This window comes from Salvelinus namaycush, chromosome 10, assembly GCF_016432855.1.
Source record: "Salvelinus namaycush isolate Seneca chromosome 10, SaNama_1.0, whole genome shotgun sequence".
In the NCBI taxonomy this organism is placed as follows: domain Eukaryota; kingdom Metazoa; phylum Chordata; class Actinopteri; order Salmoniformes; family Salmonidae; genus Salvelinus; species Salvelinus namaycush.
In genome coordinates, this window is record NC_052316.1 from 25,292,374 (window position 1) to 25,310,480 (window position 18,107).

General features: G+C 43.8%; 1 protein-coding gene across 2 annotated transcripts; it reads right to left on the reverse strand.

Moving 5' to 3' along the window:
• Window positions 1-3,291: 3,291 nt before the first annotated feature.
• Window positions 3,292-17,909, reverse strand: LOC120054886 (protein Hook homolog 1-like). 2 transcript variants are annotated; one of them, XM_039002598.1, is made up of 22 exons: window positions 17,792-17,909; window positions 15,722-15,807; window positions 15,058-15,130; window positions 14,710-14,760; window positions 14,326-14,458; window positions 14,012-14,079; window positions 13,705-13,767; window positions 11,730-11,813; window positions 8,621-8,784; window positions 8,380-8,520; window positions 7,844-8,045; window positions 7,516-7,626; window positions 7,268-7,355; window positions 6,887-6,959; window positions 6,676-6,816; window positions 6,480-6,567; window positions 6,313-6,344; window positions 6,146-6,228; window positions 5,949-6,049; window positions 5,717-5,818; window positions 5,520-5,588; window positions 3,292-5,403 (listed from the first exon to the last, which is right to left on the reverse strand). In XM_039002598.1, exons 1-22 carry the CDS (start codon window positions 17,834-17,836, stop codon window positions 5,245-5,247), a joined length of 2,157 nt encoding a protein of 718 aa, XP_038858526.1. In that variant the 5' UTR covers window positions 17,837-17,909; the 3' UTR covers window positions 3,292-5,244. The 2 variants fall into 2 exon arrangements, with proteins under 2 accessions (XP_038858526.1, XP_038858527.1); XM_039002599.1 differs by lacking the exon at window positions 11,730-11,813.
• Window positions 17,910-18,107: the final 198 nt, after the last annotated feature.

An 18,107-nucleotide genomic window follows, 5' to 3' on the forward strand; every position in this document is an offset into this window, starting at 1 on the left:
GGCAGAGGATATTGTTTGTGATGTTCACAGGGAACAGCGTTGATGCACGTTCTGACCTCGGTGCTGTTTGACAAGACGGAGAGGGAAACACCAGACACCTTCAACCAAGGACACTTCCTGCACCAGGTCGTCAAGTTTGTCCAGAGGTAAGCGTTCTTGCCCTTCTCTGCATGTAATCCTAACCTAGTCTATACTGGTCCTAACCCTTCACAGGTAGGGGATTCCTATACAGTGCCGCCAGAGATTCAGTTGAAAACACCAGCACATCACATCTCTGTGTGTCTGTCCAGGTAAGCTTGTGCGGCTTGGGGAGGGTCTGGCCAGGATGGAGCTCTTCCTGTTCTTCGTCGGTTCATTCCAGAAGCTCCGTTTCTCCCCACGTTTCACTCTAGCTGAGTCTAGAGTGAAACGTGGGAATTATGATTTCGCTCCCTTTCAAGATCGACTGTATGTCAAGGCTCGTTAGAACACTTAGATAGACGCCACGGCTTGTTAGAACCCCTTGCAGATCTACGCCACGGTTTGTTAGAACCCCTTCCAGATCTACACCACGGCTTGTTAGAACCCCTTCCAGATCTACACCATGGTTTGTTAGAACACTCTAGATCTAAAGATATACAGTATTTCTGCTGCATTCTGTATGTAAAATACAATGTGCCTTATGCATCTAATCACAATGGCATCTTTATTATAATGTGCCTTATGAATGTAACCTTCCTGCTGAAGTAAATGTCCCCCCCCCCCCAAAAAATAGATATAAATATTTGTATTTTGTTTTCATAAACACCTGTGAATGTTTCATCATTGTCTTTATCAAGAAGAGCAGCCCTGTTTCATTCAGACAGTAATTTATCTAAACAGAGTTAGAACATCAAGTTACATAACTGACATAACACCCAGTTTAAACAAAGCTGTCCCTTCTCTCGCTGGTCAGGGGCCATCACAAAAGGCTTACACAAAGGGCTCTTTAACAGGACTCAAGTCAGTCAAGTGAATACAAATACTGTACATCTGTGTGCACAGTCGTGGCCAAAAGTTTTGAGAATGACACAAATATAAATGTTCAAAGTCTGCTGCCTCAGTGTCTTTAGATATTTTTCAGATGTTACTATGGAATGCTGAAGTATAATTACAAGTATTTCATAAGTGTCAAAGGCTTTTATTGACAATTACATGTTGATGCAAAGAGTCAATATTTGCAGTGTTGACCCTCCTTTTTCAAGAACTCTGCAATCCGCCCTGGCATGCTGTCAATTAACTTCTGGGCCACATCCTGACTGATGGCAGCCCATTTTTGCATAATCAATGCTTGGAGTTTGTCAGAATTTGTGGGTTTTTGTTTGTCCACCCGCATCTTGAGGATTGACCACAAGTTCTCAATGGGATTAAGGTCTGGGGAGTTTCCTGGCCATGGACCCAAAATTTCAATGTTTTGTTCCCCGAGCCACTTAGTTATCACTTTTGCCTTATGGCAAAGTACTCCATCATGCTGGAAAAGGCATTGTTCATCACCAAACTGTTCCTGGATGGTTGGGAGAAGTTGCTCTCGGAGGATGTGTTGGTACCATTCTTTATTCATGGCTGTGTTCTTAGGCAAAATTGTGAGTGAGCCCACTCCCTTGGCTGAGAAGTAACCCCACACATGAATGGTCTCAGGATGCTTTACTGTTGGCATGACACAGGACTGATGGTAGCGCTCACCTTGTCTTCTCCGGACAAGCTTTTTCCCAGGTGCCCCAAACAATCGGAAAGGGGATTCATCAGAGAAAATGACTTTACCCCAGTCCTCAGCAGTCCAATCCCTGTACCTTTTGCAGAATATCAGTCTGTCCCTGATGTTTTTCCTGGAGAGAATTGGCTTCTTTGCTGCCCTTCTTGACACCAGGCCATCCGCCAAAAGTCTTCGTCTCACTGTGCGTGCAGATGCACTCACACCTGCTTGCTGCCATTCCTGAGCAAGCTCTGTACTGGTGGTGCCCCTATCCCGCAGCTATCAACTTTAGGAGACGGTCCCGGCGCTTGCTGGACTTTCTTGGGCGCCCTGCAGCCTTCTTCACAACAATTGAACCTCTCTCCTTGATGATCCGATAAATGGTTGATTTAGTTGCAATCTTACTGGCAGTAATCTCCTTGCCTGTGAAGCCCTTTTTGTGCAAAGCAATGATGACGGCACATTTCCTTGCAGGTAACCATGGTTGACAGAGGAAAAACAATGATTCCAAGCACCACCCTCCTTTTGAAACTTCCAGTCTGTTATTCGAACTCAATCAGCATGACAGAGTGATCTCCAGCCTTGTCCTCGTCAACACTCACACCTGTGTTAACGTGAGAATCACTGACATGTCAGCTGGTCCTTTGTGGCAGGGCTGAAATGCAGTGGAAATGTTTTTGGGGGATTCAGTTCATTTGCATGGCAAAGAGGGACTTTGCAATTCATCTGATCACTCTTCATAACATTCTGGAGTATATGCAAATTGCCATCATACAAACTGAGGCAGCAGACTTCTGTGAAAATGTATATTTGTGTCAATCTCAAAACTTTTGGCCACGACTGTATATTGAAATGGTTAACTCCCATTATACATGATCCAGCCATCAAAGGTTGTCCGTCCAGTTCAGAGGCTAATCTATGATTGATTTTTACGTAACAGTTGGGTGGTGAAATGTGCCATGACAAGCAGAGCAGTATTTCAGGACCATTAAATGCCCACCAGAAACATCTACATACAAAAGGTAAATGTGGTACACCTCTACCTTTGGGCTAGAGCTGGTACTACTATATTGCAGATCAACAACGCTAATGATGGTGAAAGAAATGTAACATGAAATTACCCCCACACATTAACTCGGTACCGGTACCCCCTGTATATAGCCTCATTTTATTGTTGCTCTTTTATTTTTCTTAACTGCATTGTTGGTTAAGGGCTTGTAAGAAACATTTCTCAGTCAGGTCTACACGTGACAAATAATGTGATTACACAGTGAGTAAAGAGAGCATCAGTTTCTAATGAACATACTGTACATAGTGAAAGGAGTAAGGAATGTAAACAATCTTTACATTAACATTTTCTATATAGTTTAAATGTAGACCTATAGCCTACTGTATCTGAGTGTCAATGTAGCAGTAACAAAGTATAGCTGGCAAGTTAGAAGTTAGGCAAGAAATGCTTTAAGAAATGTGAGCAATGCCTACATGTGTTATGGAGGGTCACTCTTTTGGTTTTGAATAGAAAGTGAGAAGTAAAAACAGAAATATGAATTCCACAAAGAATGTGACTAGCTACTCTCAGCCCATAACAAACTCAACACTTTGAAAAGACTTTATTCTTTACAGTACATGAAAAGGCCTTCAGACTTATTTTTCATTATTCACACTTATTTTCCCACTAACACAATCAACAAGTAGCCTACTATCCAAACAGCGTTGTTCAGATCTCATTTCCTAGTACTGCTCTGATCTCTGTATACATGGCATTGTATGTATGTGAATCAGTAGATGTACAAGTACTATCTACTGCAAAAAAAAAAAAAAAAAAAACTGAGCTGTGAAATCAGCTTTGTACGATGCTCTAGAGTCTAGAGGCCAAATCATTTTAGCTGAAGTGTGTGTATAAAATGTAAGCAGCAGCACATGACATACAAGAATTTCACATTTTCCCAAAACAGCAAATCAAACATCTAGCTAATTGCTTGCCTTGAGCTAAAGTAAGCCTCACTATAAGGCTAGCAATCCAACCACGTAGGGATCATAACATCAGTGGATAGCTATTTTAAAGAGACGTTTGTTTCATTCAGATATCCCAGTGCACCTCAAGCCAAGATGCATCAAACTCAATGCCCAGATACATTGTGGGTACAGAGGAAGGCCAATGTGCCCAAACAAATTTAAAGACATTCAAAAAGGTTGTCACAGCATTTTCACTTCATCAGAGAGGAAGAATATTTAAATCTAGGAGCTGTGTCCACAATTGCAGATGCAATACATCCAGGACAAGGTTTAATTAATCCACATTTCATAACCTAACTATAATTTAATCTGGGTCTGTGAAACTGGCCCATAAATGCCAAGCTGGTGTTTGAACCCTGATAACAGTAGTGCTGTATAGATTATACTGTTGAAACCTTACTACTCATCTAGACAAGACATTCAGAGAATATAAAGGCCCAACAGTATTCCGTTAGAGCATGCAGTAAATTCTAGTACAGATCACAGTTAATACATAGAAAATAAATAACAAATGTCCTGGATTTCTGATTTGATTAATTGATTCGTGGCTGCCGCACCAGAGATATATGTCAGTATGACATCACAGGATATTGACACAGGTCTGCAGTATAGACTTCCTACTTTTGTGTAAGAAACTAGTAATGGATGTTTGGTGGCCAGCACCAAATACACCCATTTCTCAGTTATCTGTGCTCCATTCATCCCCGGTGATTGTGACATCACAGAGGAGGAAAATCAGAGGTCAAACTCTCTGTAGTCCAATGGTTGATAGGGTGTTTGTTACATCCTTTAACTGCATAGTGTTGTTGATTCATCATTTTGTAAAGTATGAAAACATTTTAGAATATCACTTATATCCAGCTGGTAATAGCATTCAAATAAGCCATTTAAGACCACATGTGTCTTACAAGCTCCAATTGTATTTTTTTGCTCATTCATAGACGGAATAAATGACATATCCCTGACTCAATATACAGCGTGTCAGGATGTCGAAATTAAGAATCAAGTTTCGTTCAATAGGCATTCCAGTCAGAGCTTGATGCTATCTAGACTAACACAGGTATATTGAAGGGCTCAGTCAGTGTTCTGTGCTAGGTTAAAGCTAATAAAGCGTGTGGATAGGGTTGTCAACTCAGACCAAACTCATTCCAGGTGATTATAAGCAACAGTGCTGTTGTGTGCTACTGTGCGGTATATTACAGTACAGTGTATCAGTGAGGAAGAGGGAACCTGACTAGACCAAGTACTCATGTTCACATCAGTCAGTGCATGCTTGTCCCCTCCCCAGGGGCTGAGAGCGAGTGTGCTTAAGGTCACTTGTGTGCACTTGTGGAAGGGAGTGAGAGAGGAGTCATTTGTTTGTTTACCTCAGATGTGGGAGACCCTGGTCTTAGTGGGCCACCGTGTCAGCAGGCCTCTGTTCCGGCCCAGCACGAACACACCTTATTAAACTAATCATGGTCTAACTTTAAGCCTGTATACACGGTGGCCCACCTCAGTAGTTACCCATCCCAGGTCTAGTTAGCGGTGGTGGCAGGCACGCTGACAGAGAGGGTCCTGCGGGTGGCGTTGGTGACCTGGCGCTGCTGGGACAGGAAGGACTGACCGGGGGGCACCATAGAGGTGGAGCGACCCCCCAGACGGGCCTCGATCGCCAACTTCTGGAAGCTCAGACTCTGGAGGGAGTGGAAGAGAGATATCATTTGTAAACTGTACATTCCTGTCATTTATTTTCAAAGGGTATATGAGGTCTAAAATACAATGTGCGTCTATTCAGATTTCATGTTCTAACCTTGTTGTACCATGCTGTTACAATCAGCTTCTCCTCATACTCTCTCAGCTTTGCCTGCTCACACTCCCTCTACAGAGAGAGACAGAGAGTGAAAGAGACTATCAATACCAGAGGTTGAGAGTAAACTGAGATAAGTACTATAGATCCTCCTGGCTGAGGGTTAAGGAGAGAGACCAGGGGTTAAAGGTCAGCGTTACCTCCAGACTGAGGATCCTCTTGTCTCTGTCCATCAGCTGGTTCTTCAGAGCCTGGATCTCTGCTGTGGCTGGGTTCAGCTTGGGGTCCAACGCACGGATCACCTACAGCACCGAAACAGACCGAGGGCTTCATCAGATATCACGGGTGGGAGCAGAACCAAAGAGAGACATCTTTTTCCACACTTTTTGTCCAGCTGCTAGTTGGATAAGAGCGGAAGGAATGACAACTCACGTTGCGTGCCTTCTCCAGATACATCTTGTATCTCTCCTCCATGGCTCTCATATCATCATCCTTCTTCTTCAGAGCAGCCATCAGCTCCTCCAGTCTCAGAGCTAAGGGACAGACACAGATAACACTCACTGGGGCTCTCTGAAAACTATACTGCCAATGTTGTGGTATTGTTATGGTTGTGTTACAGTTGTACTCACAGGTCTGTGTGTTGTCTGGCTGCAGGTCCTCCAGCAGTTCTTTCTTCTTCATGATCTCATCCTGCGCCTCGTTCAGTTGCACCCTGGGTAATAAAACACCTTAGTTTATGCATCGATCTCTTAGGAGTAACATGGAGGTCTCACAAAGCGGTATGCACCATACTTACATATGAGCATCCAGTTTCCTCTTCAGGTGAGACTGAAAATATAGAGCAGTTGGAAGAGAACACAGCTACCGTTACCTTAGAGCTGCTACTGTACAGTATGCAGGGTTAATGTTTGACATAGCAGTATGTGTAAAATCTATACATGTACTGTCTAGTGTGTAACTCACATCATCAGTCTTGGCCCCGTGGCCCTGTAGGCTTTTCTGTAGATCCTCTACCTGCTGTTGCAGCTCAGTGACTCTCTCCCGGTTTAACCTGGAAGTACGTCACACACACACAGGAAGTAGAATACCATCAACTAGGAAGTAAAACATCCAAGACAGTACAAGTGAAAAAGTGAGCCAGCTAGCGCCACCTACACACCTGTTCTCAGTGTCCAGTTCAGAGCGTGTTCGGTGTGCCTCCTCTAGCAGTGTCTGTAGTTCAGAGATCTTGTCATTCTCTGATCCCTCCTGCTGCACACGCAACATCTTATTCTCATGCTGGAGCCGGATAAACTTCTCCCTGTATGGACAAGGACACACAGTTAGTGCAGTCAGCGACTCACACACAAACACAATTATTAAATGATTACCTGTACTCTATAGGTAGGATTTCAGCAGCAAGGTTATCATGGCTTGGACTGCCAGCTGGCATCCCTGCCATCCCTGTGAAGAGTGAGAGATCAGATCAGTAACCATGTGTATCTGTAAGCCTCAGAGAGACACAGACCGTGTTGGAAAGCTTCAAAACTGTGATGTATCATGGGTCAATTGTGACTGACTGATTTACAAATAACATTAATAGTCATTTATGAAGCAATGTGATTTGTAGATCAGTCAGTCTCAACTCCCCTTTAAAGTCAGCGGCAACGTCGAATGCGCCCACACCGTTTATCAAAGAAACCTTTACTTTCCAATCACACAGCACCAAACAGCCCAGTCTACATTGTCAATGCGATGGTCCAATGAGCTACCTGCTTGTCGGAGCTGGTCTTGTTGAGCCTGGTTACAGCGTAGCTCCTCATTGGTCTCCTTCAGAGAGTCTCGCTCAATGATGATCTTCTGATGACATCAACATCAGGAGACAGAGAGGAGGAGATAAGCCAATAGCATTAGACTATTGCCTTGTCCAAAAACATTCCTTAGCTCCTTCCCCTCCTGTGTTTGCATATCAGAGGGACCAGGTAGGTTGCAGTAGAAAGTGTTGGGATCCAGTCCGTACCTCTTTCTCCTTCATCACAGCGTCGTATTTCTCCTCAAACTTCTTCATCTCGTAGGCCAGGTTATCTGCCCGCCGGGACTCCTCTGACAACTTCCGGTGCAGCTCCTGGACCTGGCAGGAAACAGGAAATAGCTTTAGTAAGCCCCCTGATTGGCTTTTTGTCCTTACAAAATGATATCTCCTCAGAGACGACTTGGTAGGTGAGGGCAAAAGCTTCAGAGTTCCGCCATGCTTTCCCCAACCCAGCGCTGTCAGGTCTATAGTGCAAAAGGGAGTGGACAACTTCAGGAATGATCCTGTCTCCAGTATATTCTCAGGCATGTCTCACCTGTCTCTTGTATGTCTCTAGCTGTGCGCGGGCAGTGTTAGCCTTGCGTAGCTCCTCCTCCAGACTGACAGTGTTGTGCATGTAGGTCATGTTCTTCTCCTCCAGCAGTTTGACTTGTCTCCTCAGATCTCCCAGGTCCTCCAGTTTACGCCTGTATGTCTCCACTGACGCCTCCAGCTTCACAGCACGGTCTGAACAGCTCCTATACACAATACACACAAAATAGAGAATTTCATTTAATTCAATTTATAAAAAGAGAAATAAATAAAACAGGCACCGCGAAGGACCAAAACAAACACATTCTCACTGGTCTACCCTTGCTTCTAACTAACCACTTCCTGTCTCCCACTTATACACCAGTATTCAATCAACTCAATTGATGGGAGGGTCTTCTGATTAGCTTTTAGCCAATGCAGACAGCACAGACTACAGATAGGATTAAGAGAGAGATGGTGGAGTCATTACAGGTTGTCTTTTCACATCCATGCAGCACAACTGCAATAAAGACGACCTGGAATGCCACCAAACACACACACCTGAGGATGTCAAGTTCGTCTTTAAGTGCTCGTGACTCCTCGGCCAGGCTAGTAAGTTCGTCGTTACGATGCTGAACCTCGATCAGCTGCTTCTCCAACTCCTCACAGTGGATCCGGTAGTCATCCTTAGCTGCCTCTAACCTACACACACACACAGAGAGAGAGATATCTGTAAGCGCTGTGCTGAATTACTCTAAGCGTCGTCCCAGTGCAATGTGTTTTCACTGACACACACACACACCTGAAGTTCTCCTCCTGTAGTGTCTCTAGCTGTATCTGTAGCTGGCTGTGTTTCCGTCCGGAGGGCGTGCTTGGGTCATCAAACGCGTCCAGCTGATTGGCTCGGTCCGTCAGCACATCGTTCTCAGCTAATAGGCTGTTCCGCTCTTCCTGAAGGACCGTCACCTGACCAGGGTCAAACCAGGGTCAGAGGTGGGCTGTGTCTCAATCCCAAAATTAGTAGTGTCAACATAACTATCAAATCCACCATGTTTTACAGTCCATCCAATACAGTGGTACCACACAAATGTTCACATATGCATGCAGAATGATAAAGTTAATAGGTTGAACGGCTGGTTAGTTTACCTCCCTCACACGCACTCTCTCCCCTATGTTCATTAGTCATGGTTTATGCCAGAGACAATAGCTGGAAATAGTGTACACACACGGGTAAAGGGTCTGAATACTTATGTAAATGTGATATCAGTTTATTTGTAATACATTTGCAAAAATTAAGAAAACGTTTGGCTTTGTCATTATGGGGTATTGTGTGTAGATTGATGAGGGGGGAAAAACTATTTTATCCATTTTAGAATAAGGCTGTAATGTAACAAAATGTGTAAAAAGTCAAGGGGTCTGAATACTTTACGAATGTACTGTAAATAGGCCCGTTTAAATTTTAGCTGTCCTGCCGTTCCAAATAAAGTGGAAACGTTTTATTAAATTATGAGCAAAAATAAGTTGTCCGGTGTAGGCAGGGCCATCAGTAAATTGGTAAACGGTATGACTAAATAATGAATCAAGGTAATTTTTCCACATAGACACATATTTACCTTTCCATTGTAGCAAGATCTTATCTATTTTTGCTAACTTTCTATTAAAATGTATTGTATTGACATAATTTATTTTGCGATATGAATACCGAATATGTCCACTTCAGTCAGACCATTTTATTGGTAAACTACACGGTAATATAAAAGTTGTATTTTTTGTGATCCAATATGTAATATAGTACACTTATCAAAGTTCGGTTGTAATCCAGAGAGGTTAGAGAAATGATCTAGATCCTCTGAGGTTGTGTAGGGATCTATATTGCAAATTTAAAAGAAAACATGAGTCGTCAGCATACAATGACACTTTTGTTTTTAAGCCCTGGATTTCGAGCCCCTTGATATTACTGTTGGATCTAGTCATAATTAATAGATATGCAGATAGTGGACAACCTTGTTTTACTCCTCTTGACAGTTTAATACTTTGAGAAGTAGCAATTATTTACTATTTTGCACCTGGGGTTACTACAGTATACATAACTTTAACCCATTGTATAAGAGATTCTCCAAAATGTAAGTAGTCCATACATTTATATATAAATTCTAGTCATACTTCAAAGTCCTTTTCAAAATCAGCTATAAAGACCAGGCCTGGTTTCTAGATTTTTCAGTGTTCTATTGTTTCCAATACTTGTCTTATTCTATTTCCCATGTAAAAAAAACTGTCTGATTAGGATTAATAATATCTGACAATACCTTTTTAATTCTAAGCGCAATACATTTTGCTAGAAGCTTGGCATCACTACACTGAAGTGTAAGGGGCCTCCAATTTTTTATGTTGACTTGATCTTTAGATTTGCCACCTAATCATAGGATTACATATAGAATCCCTATTAATTTCAATAGGATCTCTGTGGGCCTAGTCGAAGATTTGTCGTTTAGTTTTAAAATGTATCACCTTTTATTGTTGCATAAACACATCCAGTCATGACGCTTTCATTCGATTGTCAAACAATCACTTCAAAAGGGCTCCTTTACTTGGCTACCCGTGCACGTTCATCTACTCCTAACACATTTCCAGCCATCAAACAGCGGTGAATGGAAAGAGACATCTTTTCATTAGGCCAGAATTTATGCATCCACTGTCTGCGTGTCGGCCACTGACCTCTGTGTTCTCATAGAACCACATCGCATTTTGGAGCGTAGGCTATACCACCCGTTTTCAAGTCCATTCCCTAATTCATCATGCCTCTGACATGTGGTAATGATTAATCATGGTGTAATAGCCTATAGATTTGACATTTGGTTTTCATTATTGTGATAGGCTCATGTTTTACTGGTACGGCGTACCCCCTCTATTTGTTTTGCCGAAATGCCGTATATTCTTACTTTCGCACCTGGAGATACGTGTTAGTGACAGAGAGCAATAGAGGGTAGAGATGTTTTAGTCAGCCTCGGCAACCAACCGTTAGATGTGTTTAGTCCGCCTCGACGACGAGCAGCCATGCAGCCATGTGGACTTACCTTTGTGTGTCCGTGAAGAGAGAAAATGGTGATCTACTGTAACAACTCAATCTGTAGACACGAGACGATAGACCCATTCAACAGCATCAGTACCTTTACATGGACTTGACTATTATGAACTTGACCTAATCAGTAACCAGCAGCATGGTTCTGTTCTGTCCTGTGTTTTCCCCAGCCAGGCAGAGCAGGATATGGCAGAGAGCAGGCAAAGGAAAAGCAGAGTGGCCCAGTCTGTAAAACCACAGCCCTTCTGCTACACCAGCCACAGACAATGGCCTCTGGCATCATAGCACATAACAGACCCAGATTATACTAGGGCTGGGAATTGCCAGGGAACTCACGATACAATATTATCCCAATACTTAGGTGTCAATACAATATGTATTGTGATTCTCACAATTCTATATGTATTGAGATTCGATAGTGCGATTTGATGTTCCAAACATATTGCTCACTATATGTCTGCTGCAGAGACAAGCCAGGGAAATAAGTGCTGAAAACATGTTGGGTCACTATTTAAAAAGATGGAGAACAAGCTATAGGATAAAAAATACTGGAGTATTGGCGCAGGTACAGCCGACTAGCGCTGGCTAATACTACCTACAGTAGCAATAACAAAAAACAAAAATAATATCGATAGGATATCATCCAAAATTAATATCATGTTTATCCTAGTTTATACTATACCAGGGTTGTGTGTGTGACAGCTAAATGGTGGTAAGTCTAATATCCACTCCAGTAACCTGGATGGAAGTCATTTAGTTGACTGTGTGCAACGAGCTTCTTCAATGCGTCGGTTAGGGGGCCTGTAGAAAGTGGGTTTGCGTATGTGTGTACCTGTACGTCGAGCTCATGACAGCGCTGGGCTAGTTCCTCCTTCTCTGACATCAGATCCGCCAGGTCCTCAAGAGCCTTCTTCAACTGAGACACACACACTTAACAATAGCTAGCTTCTCTACAGCCAGCCTACTTCAGCAGGTCCGGGGAGACGAGCAATATCACAGTACTAACAAGTCTAAGACAAGCGGTCAACTATGGAGAGACACGCAATCAACAACAACTATAATACAGACAACAGCATTCTATTAGATCCCTATAACACAGTGCATCTCCTCTCACCTCTTGTTCCAGGTTGTCCAGTGTCAACTATAGAGGGACATGCACAGTCAGCAACAACAATATATACACTGCTCAAAAAAATAAAGGGAACACTTAAGCAACACAATGTAACTCCAAGTCAATCACACTTCTGTGAAATCAAACTGTCCACTTAGGAAGCAACACTGATTGACAATACATTTCACATGCTGTTGTGCAAATGGAATAGACAAAAGGTGGAAATTATAGGCAATTAGCAAGACACCCTCAATAAAAGAGTGGTTCTGCAGGTGGTGACCACAGACCACTTCTCAGTTCCTATGCTTCCTGGCTGATGTTTTGGTCACTTTTGAATGCTGGCGGTGCTTTCACTCTAGTGGTAGCATGAGACGCAGTCTACAACCCACACAAGTGGCTCAGGTAGTGCAGCTCATCCAGGATGGCACATCAATGCGAGCTGTGGCAAGAAGGTTTGCTGTGTCTGTCAGCGTAGTGTCCAGAGCATGGAGGCGCTACCAGGAGACAGGCCAGTACATCAGGAGACGTGGAGGAGGCCGTAGGAGGGCAACAACCCAGCAGCAGGACCGCTACCTCCGCCTTTGTGCAAGGAGGAGCAGGTGGAGCACTGCCAGAGCCCTGCAAAATGACCTCCAGCAGGCCACAAATGTGCATGTGTCTGCTCAAACGGTCAGAAACAGACTCCATGAGGGTGGTATGAGGGCCCGACGTCCACAGGTGGGGGTTGTGCTTACAGCCCAACACCGTGCAGGACGTTTGGCATTTGCCAGAGAACACCAAGATTGGCAAATTCGCCACTGGCGCCCTGTGCTCTTCACAGATGAAAGCAGGTTCACACTGAGCACATGTGACAGACGTGACAGAGTCTGGAGACGCCGTGGAGAACGTTCTGCTGCCTGCAACATCCTCCAGCATGACCGGTTTGGCGGTGGGTCAGTCATGGTGTGGGGTGGCATTTCTTTGTGGGGCCGCACAGCCCTCCATGTGCTCGCCAGAGGTAGCCTGACTGCCATTAGGTACCGAGATGAGATCCTCAGACCCCTTGTGAGACCATATGCTGGTGCGATTGGCCCTGGGTTCCTCCTAATGCAAGACAATGCTAGATCTCATGTGGCTGGAGTGTGTCAGCAGTTCCTGCAAGAGGAAGGCATTGATGCTATGGACTGGCCCGCCCGTTCCCCAGACCTGAATCCAATTGAGCACATCTGGGACATCATGTCTCGCTACATCCACCAACGCCACGTTGCACCACAGACTGTCCAGGAGTTGGCGGATGCTTTAGTCCAGGTCTGGGAGGAGATCCCTCAGGAGACCATCCGCCACCTCATCAGGAGCATGCCCAGGCGTTGTAGGGAGGTCATACAGGCACGTGGAGGCCACACACACTACTGAGCCTCATTTTGACTTGTTTTAAGGACATTACATCAAAGTTGGATCAGCCTGTAGTGTGGTTTTCCACTTTAATTTTGAGTGTGACTCCAAATCCAGACCTCCATGGGTTGATAAATTTGATTTACATTGATCATTTTTGTGTGATTTTGTTGTCAGCACATTCAACTATGTAAAGAAAAAAGTATTTAATAAGAATATTTCATTCATTCAGATCTAGGATGTGTTATTTTAGTGTTCCCTTTATTTTTTTGAGCAGTGTATATAGATTATTAGAGGCCTAACACAGCGGATCTCCTCCTCTCACCTGTGATTCTACATCCCCCGGTGGCTCTGCTCCAAACTGGGCCATGTTCTCTTTACTCATCAGCTGACAAAGAGAGACATGGTACAGGTTTGGTTAGAGACAACTACAGTCCTACTCATTCACACAACAGGTGGTCTAGCATTACTTTCTCTCTAAAGCCAAAGAGAAGTCATGGAGGTACTTTAACAAAGTCACAGTATTGGTAACTGTATTTTTAACACTTATAGGCAATTCTGAGATCCTACCGTACATGTCACACTATTTAAAATCAATCAGAGATAATGGCCCTGGTCAGGCCAAGCCTCACCTCCTGAATGGCTGTCATCACCACATGCTGTACGGACTCCTCCAGAGTCATGATGACCTGGATGTACTCTGGAGGGGGAGAGCGAGAGAGAGAGAGAGAGAGAGAGAGGGGATGGAGGGAAGATGGAGAAAAAGAGGTGGGGGGGAATTACACACACACAGTTTCTGTTTTGGGTGCCAGTCTGTTTCAGATTTAACCAACTCCTTTGTCATTGTCTTGGCAAGACAACAATATAGTGTTGTTGAATCGTTCTAGCTCAGCCTCTGGGACTGGACTGCACCCTGTGTGTGTGTGTGTGTGTGTGTGTGCACTACCTTGTTTGCGTTCACATTTGACAGCACAGCCCAGTATGAGCTGCAGCAGTCGTCCAAGTTCTACAGGGTCTGAGTGTTCTGCCACCTTTACCAGGTCTGGCAATGGAAACTCCTGGATCTGCTGGCTCAGGGCCTAGTGACATAGACAGAGAATATAATAGCTCTAACCAGACATAAAGGGTTATAACCTGAACCAGGTCTGGCAGGAGGAAGTCAGATCTTCTTGCTCAGGACCAAGTGACATAGAGAATAGAACATCTATTGTGAGGCTGCCATGGTAATAACCATTCATAACCAAACTGGGGAAGTCTTAAGATCTGCTGGGCTACGACCTAGTGCCATAGACAGAATACAACAGTTATAACTCAACATGTTTCTACCTACCTCATTGTAGTAATCCACCATCATCTGAAGGATCTTCTTCAGGTTGTTCATCTGGAGAAAGAAGTCACAAAGTCTTCACTCTAGAAAAACAAAGTGTTCACCTCAAAGAATTTCTGAGTGAGTCTTTTCTGGTGTGAGGATGATAGCACTGAAAGGCTAATGGCTGGCTAAAATGCTAACAGGGCCAGCAGAGAGCAGTCACTCTGGGTTTTTGGTCAGTAAGGCAGGGAAGGAATGGAGGAAGGGACTTGGCGAGGGAGGATAGTAAAGGAAATTAGGAATGGAAGTCAGAGAGGAAGAAAGAGAGAAAATGGAAGGGCAGAAAGAGGTCAGTATGGAGTTCAGTACTTTGAGTCTCCAGTTATCCCCAACATCTTCTTTAATGCGACCGAGCCAACTTTTACTGAACCACGCTGGATCTCTGCAAAGCACAACACACATGCATGCATAAGCATTGGATTCTACAAGCCACTCGTTCACCATACGGGGCTTATTGGAGGTGTCATTTGTGACAGACTTGTAAAATCGTGCTTTAAACAATGTACAGTTGTTGATTACTAGGCATACAAATACGATCGTTTCTTGGTACATTTGATACGAGTTGTGAACAACTCTTAGCAGAATGCATTGCTTGACTGCCATGAGAGTGATAAGCAAAATATCGTTCAAACTGCAGCACCCCAAACGAGTCGTTCTCGAATTCGTTGAGCAGAGGCTGTGTATGTTTTGGTTCTACAAAGCTGTGTCCATCATAACATTCAATAATCAATTAATTGCATTCATTCTTTCATCTTGCGATCAATTAGCAGTTCTAAACATGTCTATTTTTTCTCTATGCTGCCAGCAGCATGATCCATTTTGCCTGCACGCATATGACAGACAGTAGTTGGTCAGAGCACATCTCAAGAGTCACCAGAGGGGCGCGTATTAATGTGCGTGTGTCATCTGTCAGAGAAAACACATAGGAAGACACTGGGAAGACGTTTAGATTAATTCAGTGTGCGTTACTCACATCTGATGCAAGGCCTGAGACATGGCGACGCCAGTGGTGAGCTCCGCTACAGCTGTACATGGTGACCCAGTGTTAAAGGTCTGGAGCTGAGACGGGATGGATTCAAACAAAGATTATGACATAGATTAGAGTACAGACAGGGGGGAGACACTGGGACATAAATGAGACAGAGGAGGAGGCACTGAAATCCATCTCCACTTGCATTGATCATACAGCAAACCCTGTCATGAACCATCAAAAACAGCATTTCATGGGCGTGCACATGTAACAGAGTAGCCCTACCTAACACATAAGCCCAATTGTCGTCCTCAATCCATGAGGATTTCCTCTTGCTTTAATGGTTAAGACATTGGGTTGCCATATGAGGTCAGAAAGAGAGGTGTGTGTGTGTGTGCATGAGTATGGTCACTGTGAGAGAGACAGCCCCAGAGAGACATGCTTCAGTACTCTAATCTAGGCCCTACTCTGCTATGATGGACTTGTGAATAAGTCATCCTACAGGACTGGGTCTCCATGGTGTCTGGTGAGCACTCACTACAAACCTGCCACACCAAGTACTGCAATCAAGGCTTTTTACCTCCAATACAATATAGATACTGCCTTCCCAGTCCTGTGCCCTCAACCTATACTTTAGCATCCACTGGTAAACGGTAGTGCTCCCCACCACTCAATGGCTGCATTTACACAGGAAGCCCATTCTGATTCTGAGTAGTGGAAAAAGTTCAGAATTGGGCTGTCTGTGTAAACTAAGTCAACGTGGTTATTCATTCACTGACATTGTGTGTACTGTACTTGTTATACCCTTGCAGCATTCAGGAAAATCATGCATCTTAAGTGTCTTTGTTGTCCCCTCTCTTTCATTTACATTCACACTCAATTTCAGTCACAGAAGATTTGAAAACAATGGTGGGTGAATGCCCAACAGAAAGGAGCTTTCATTTGGCAAGATCTCTCAGGTAGCTGCAGATAAAGGGGAGAATAGCCAAAAACGAGATGAAGCCACTTCAGTTTATTGGGATGCAACCTTAGTCCTATTTTGTCCCCCATTGACACTGGAGGAGGGAAAGCTCCACTACAGGAGAGAAACATGCTGTAACACTTGGCACACTATCTAATCTCACCTAATAGCCTAACTGATTTCAACTCAAATTTACATTATCTCAAATGTTACAAAATTATTGCAAGCCATGTAAGGATTAAGGTTGCACAAAAAAAACTGTAGCCTACAGGTGCGACAATTCACATTAGGCGTTTAGGATCAACCCAAATGAAAGTTACATTATTACTGATTTGCCAGTGGCCTATAATCGAAGGAGCAACATTCCACAAATATCTAGCAGTTAATGAGATTAGCTCCCTAAATCGGATGAGGATCAACTGAATTCAGGGATAATGTTGTCTTTCGTTGTGTGTCGAAGAACTAAAGACAAAACTGGAAACGAGGTAACGCTCATTTTGTGCAATGTAGTTTCAGATAAAATACCCACCCAGCGCATAGCCGATTTAACTCAACTCCACGATTTATGATGGAGTTGATCTACGAATAACGTGGGAGGCCTGGAGCTCAAACCTTGAGTTAAGTTTTTTTTTTTTTTAACAACACAACTAATGATTTCAGCACGCAACGAATAGTCCGCAATTAAACAGAACAATGTAGTGTGTAATTACAGGCCCTTCTTTGGGTACTGAAATCAGTAGCCTATTTTTTAAATAAAAACTTCGGAGCTCCAGTCCACCCACACTAGTCGCCGCTCAACTCCATCATTAATCGTTTATTTTAATCGGCTAATCTGCGTATATACTCTATACAGGCTATTCTTACAGCCTAGCTGACGACAATGGTTTATCAATACGCGAACATTAGGCTACTGTAGGCCGAAATTATTATAAATAGGAGAGAACAGGTGTATTTCCAAGCGTGGCCATTTCCTGATTTCTCTAGTCCTGACACTAATGTACCTGCCACAGGTAAATTATACCGTCATCGATAAACACAGTAAAATGTTTCATGCAATCAGACGCTTTAAAGCGCTCTCGCATTGAACAGCGGACATCGCAGACAGCACTTACCCAAATAATAAGGCTCTCACACAACACCGCTTTGTCCGTCTCCATTTCTCCCCGTCAGGTTTGGCCAGATATGTCCGATGCACCTGCCATCAACAACAAACACCGTTCCCCTTCCCTCTGCATTTGACCTCACCTGCGGGGGGTTGCATCTCTAGCGTTAACTGCGTAATAGGGATATGTTTCCTGATCACTGCGCTGTAAAAGCACCGTAAATTCATACGTGAATAACTGCCTCGCGCTTTGACGTTGCGCGGTTGAGACGGATGGGGATTGGCGCGATAAAGAGCACAAGAACGAGGAATGAAACACAAATGGT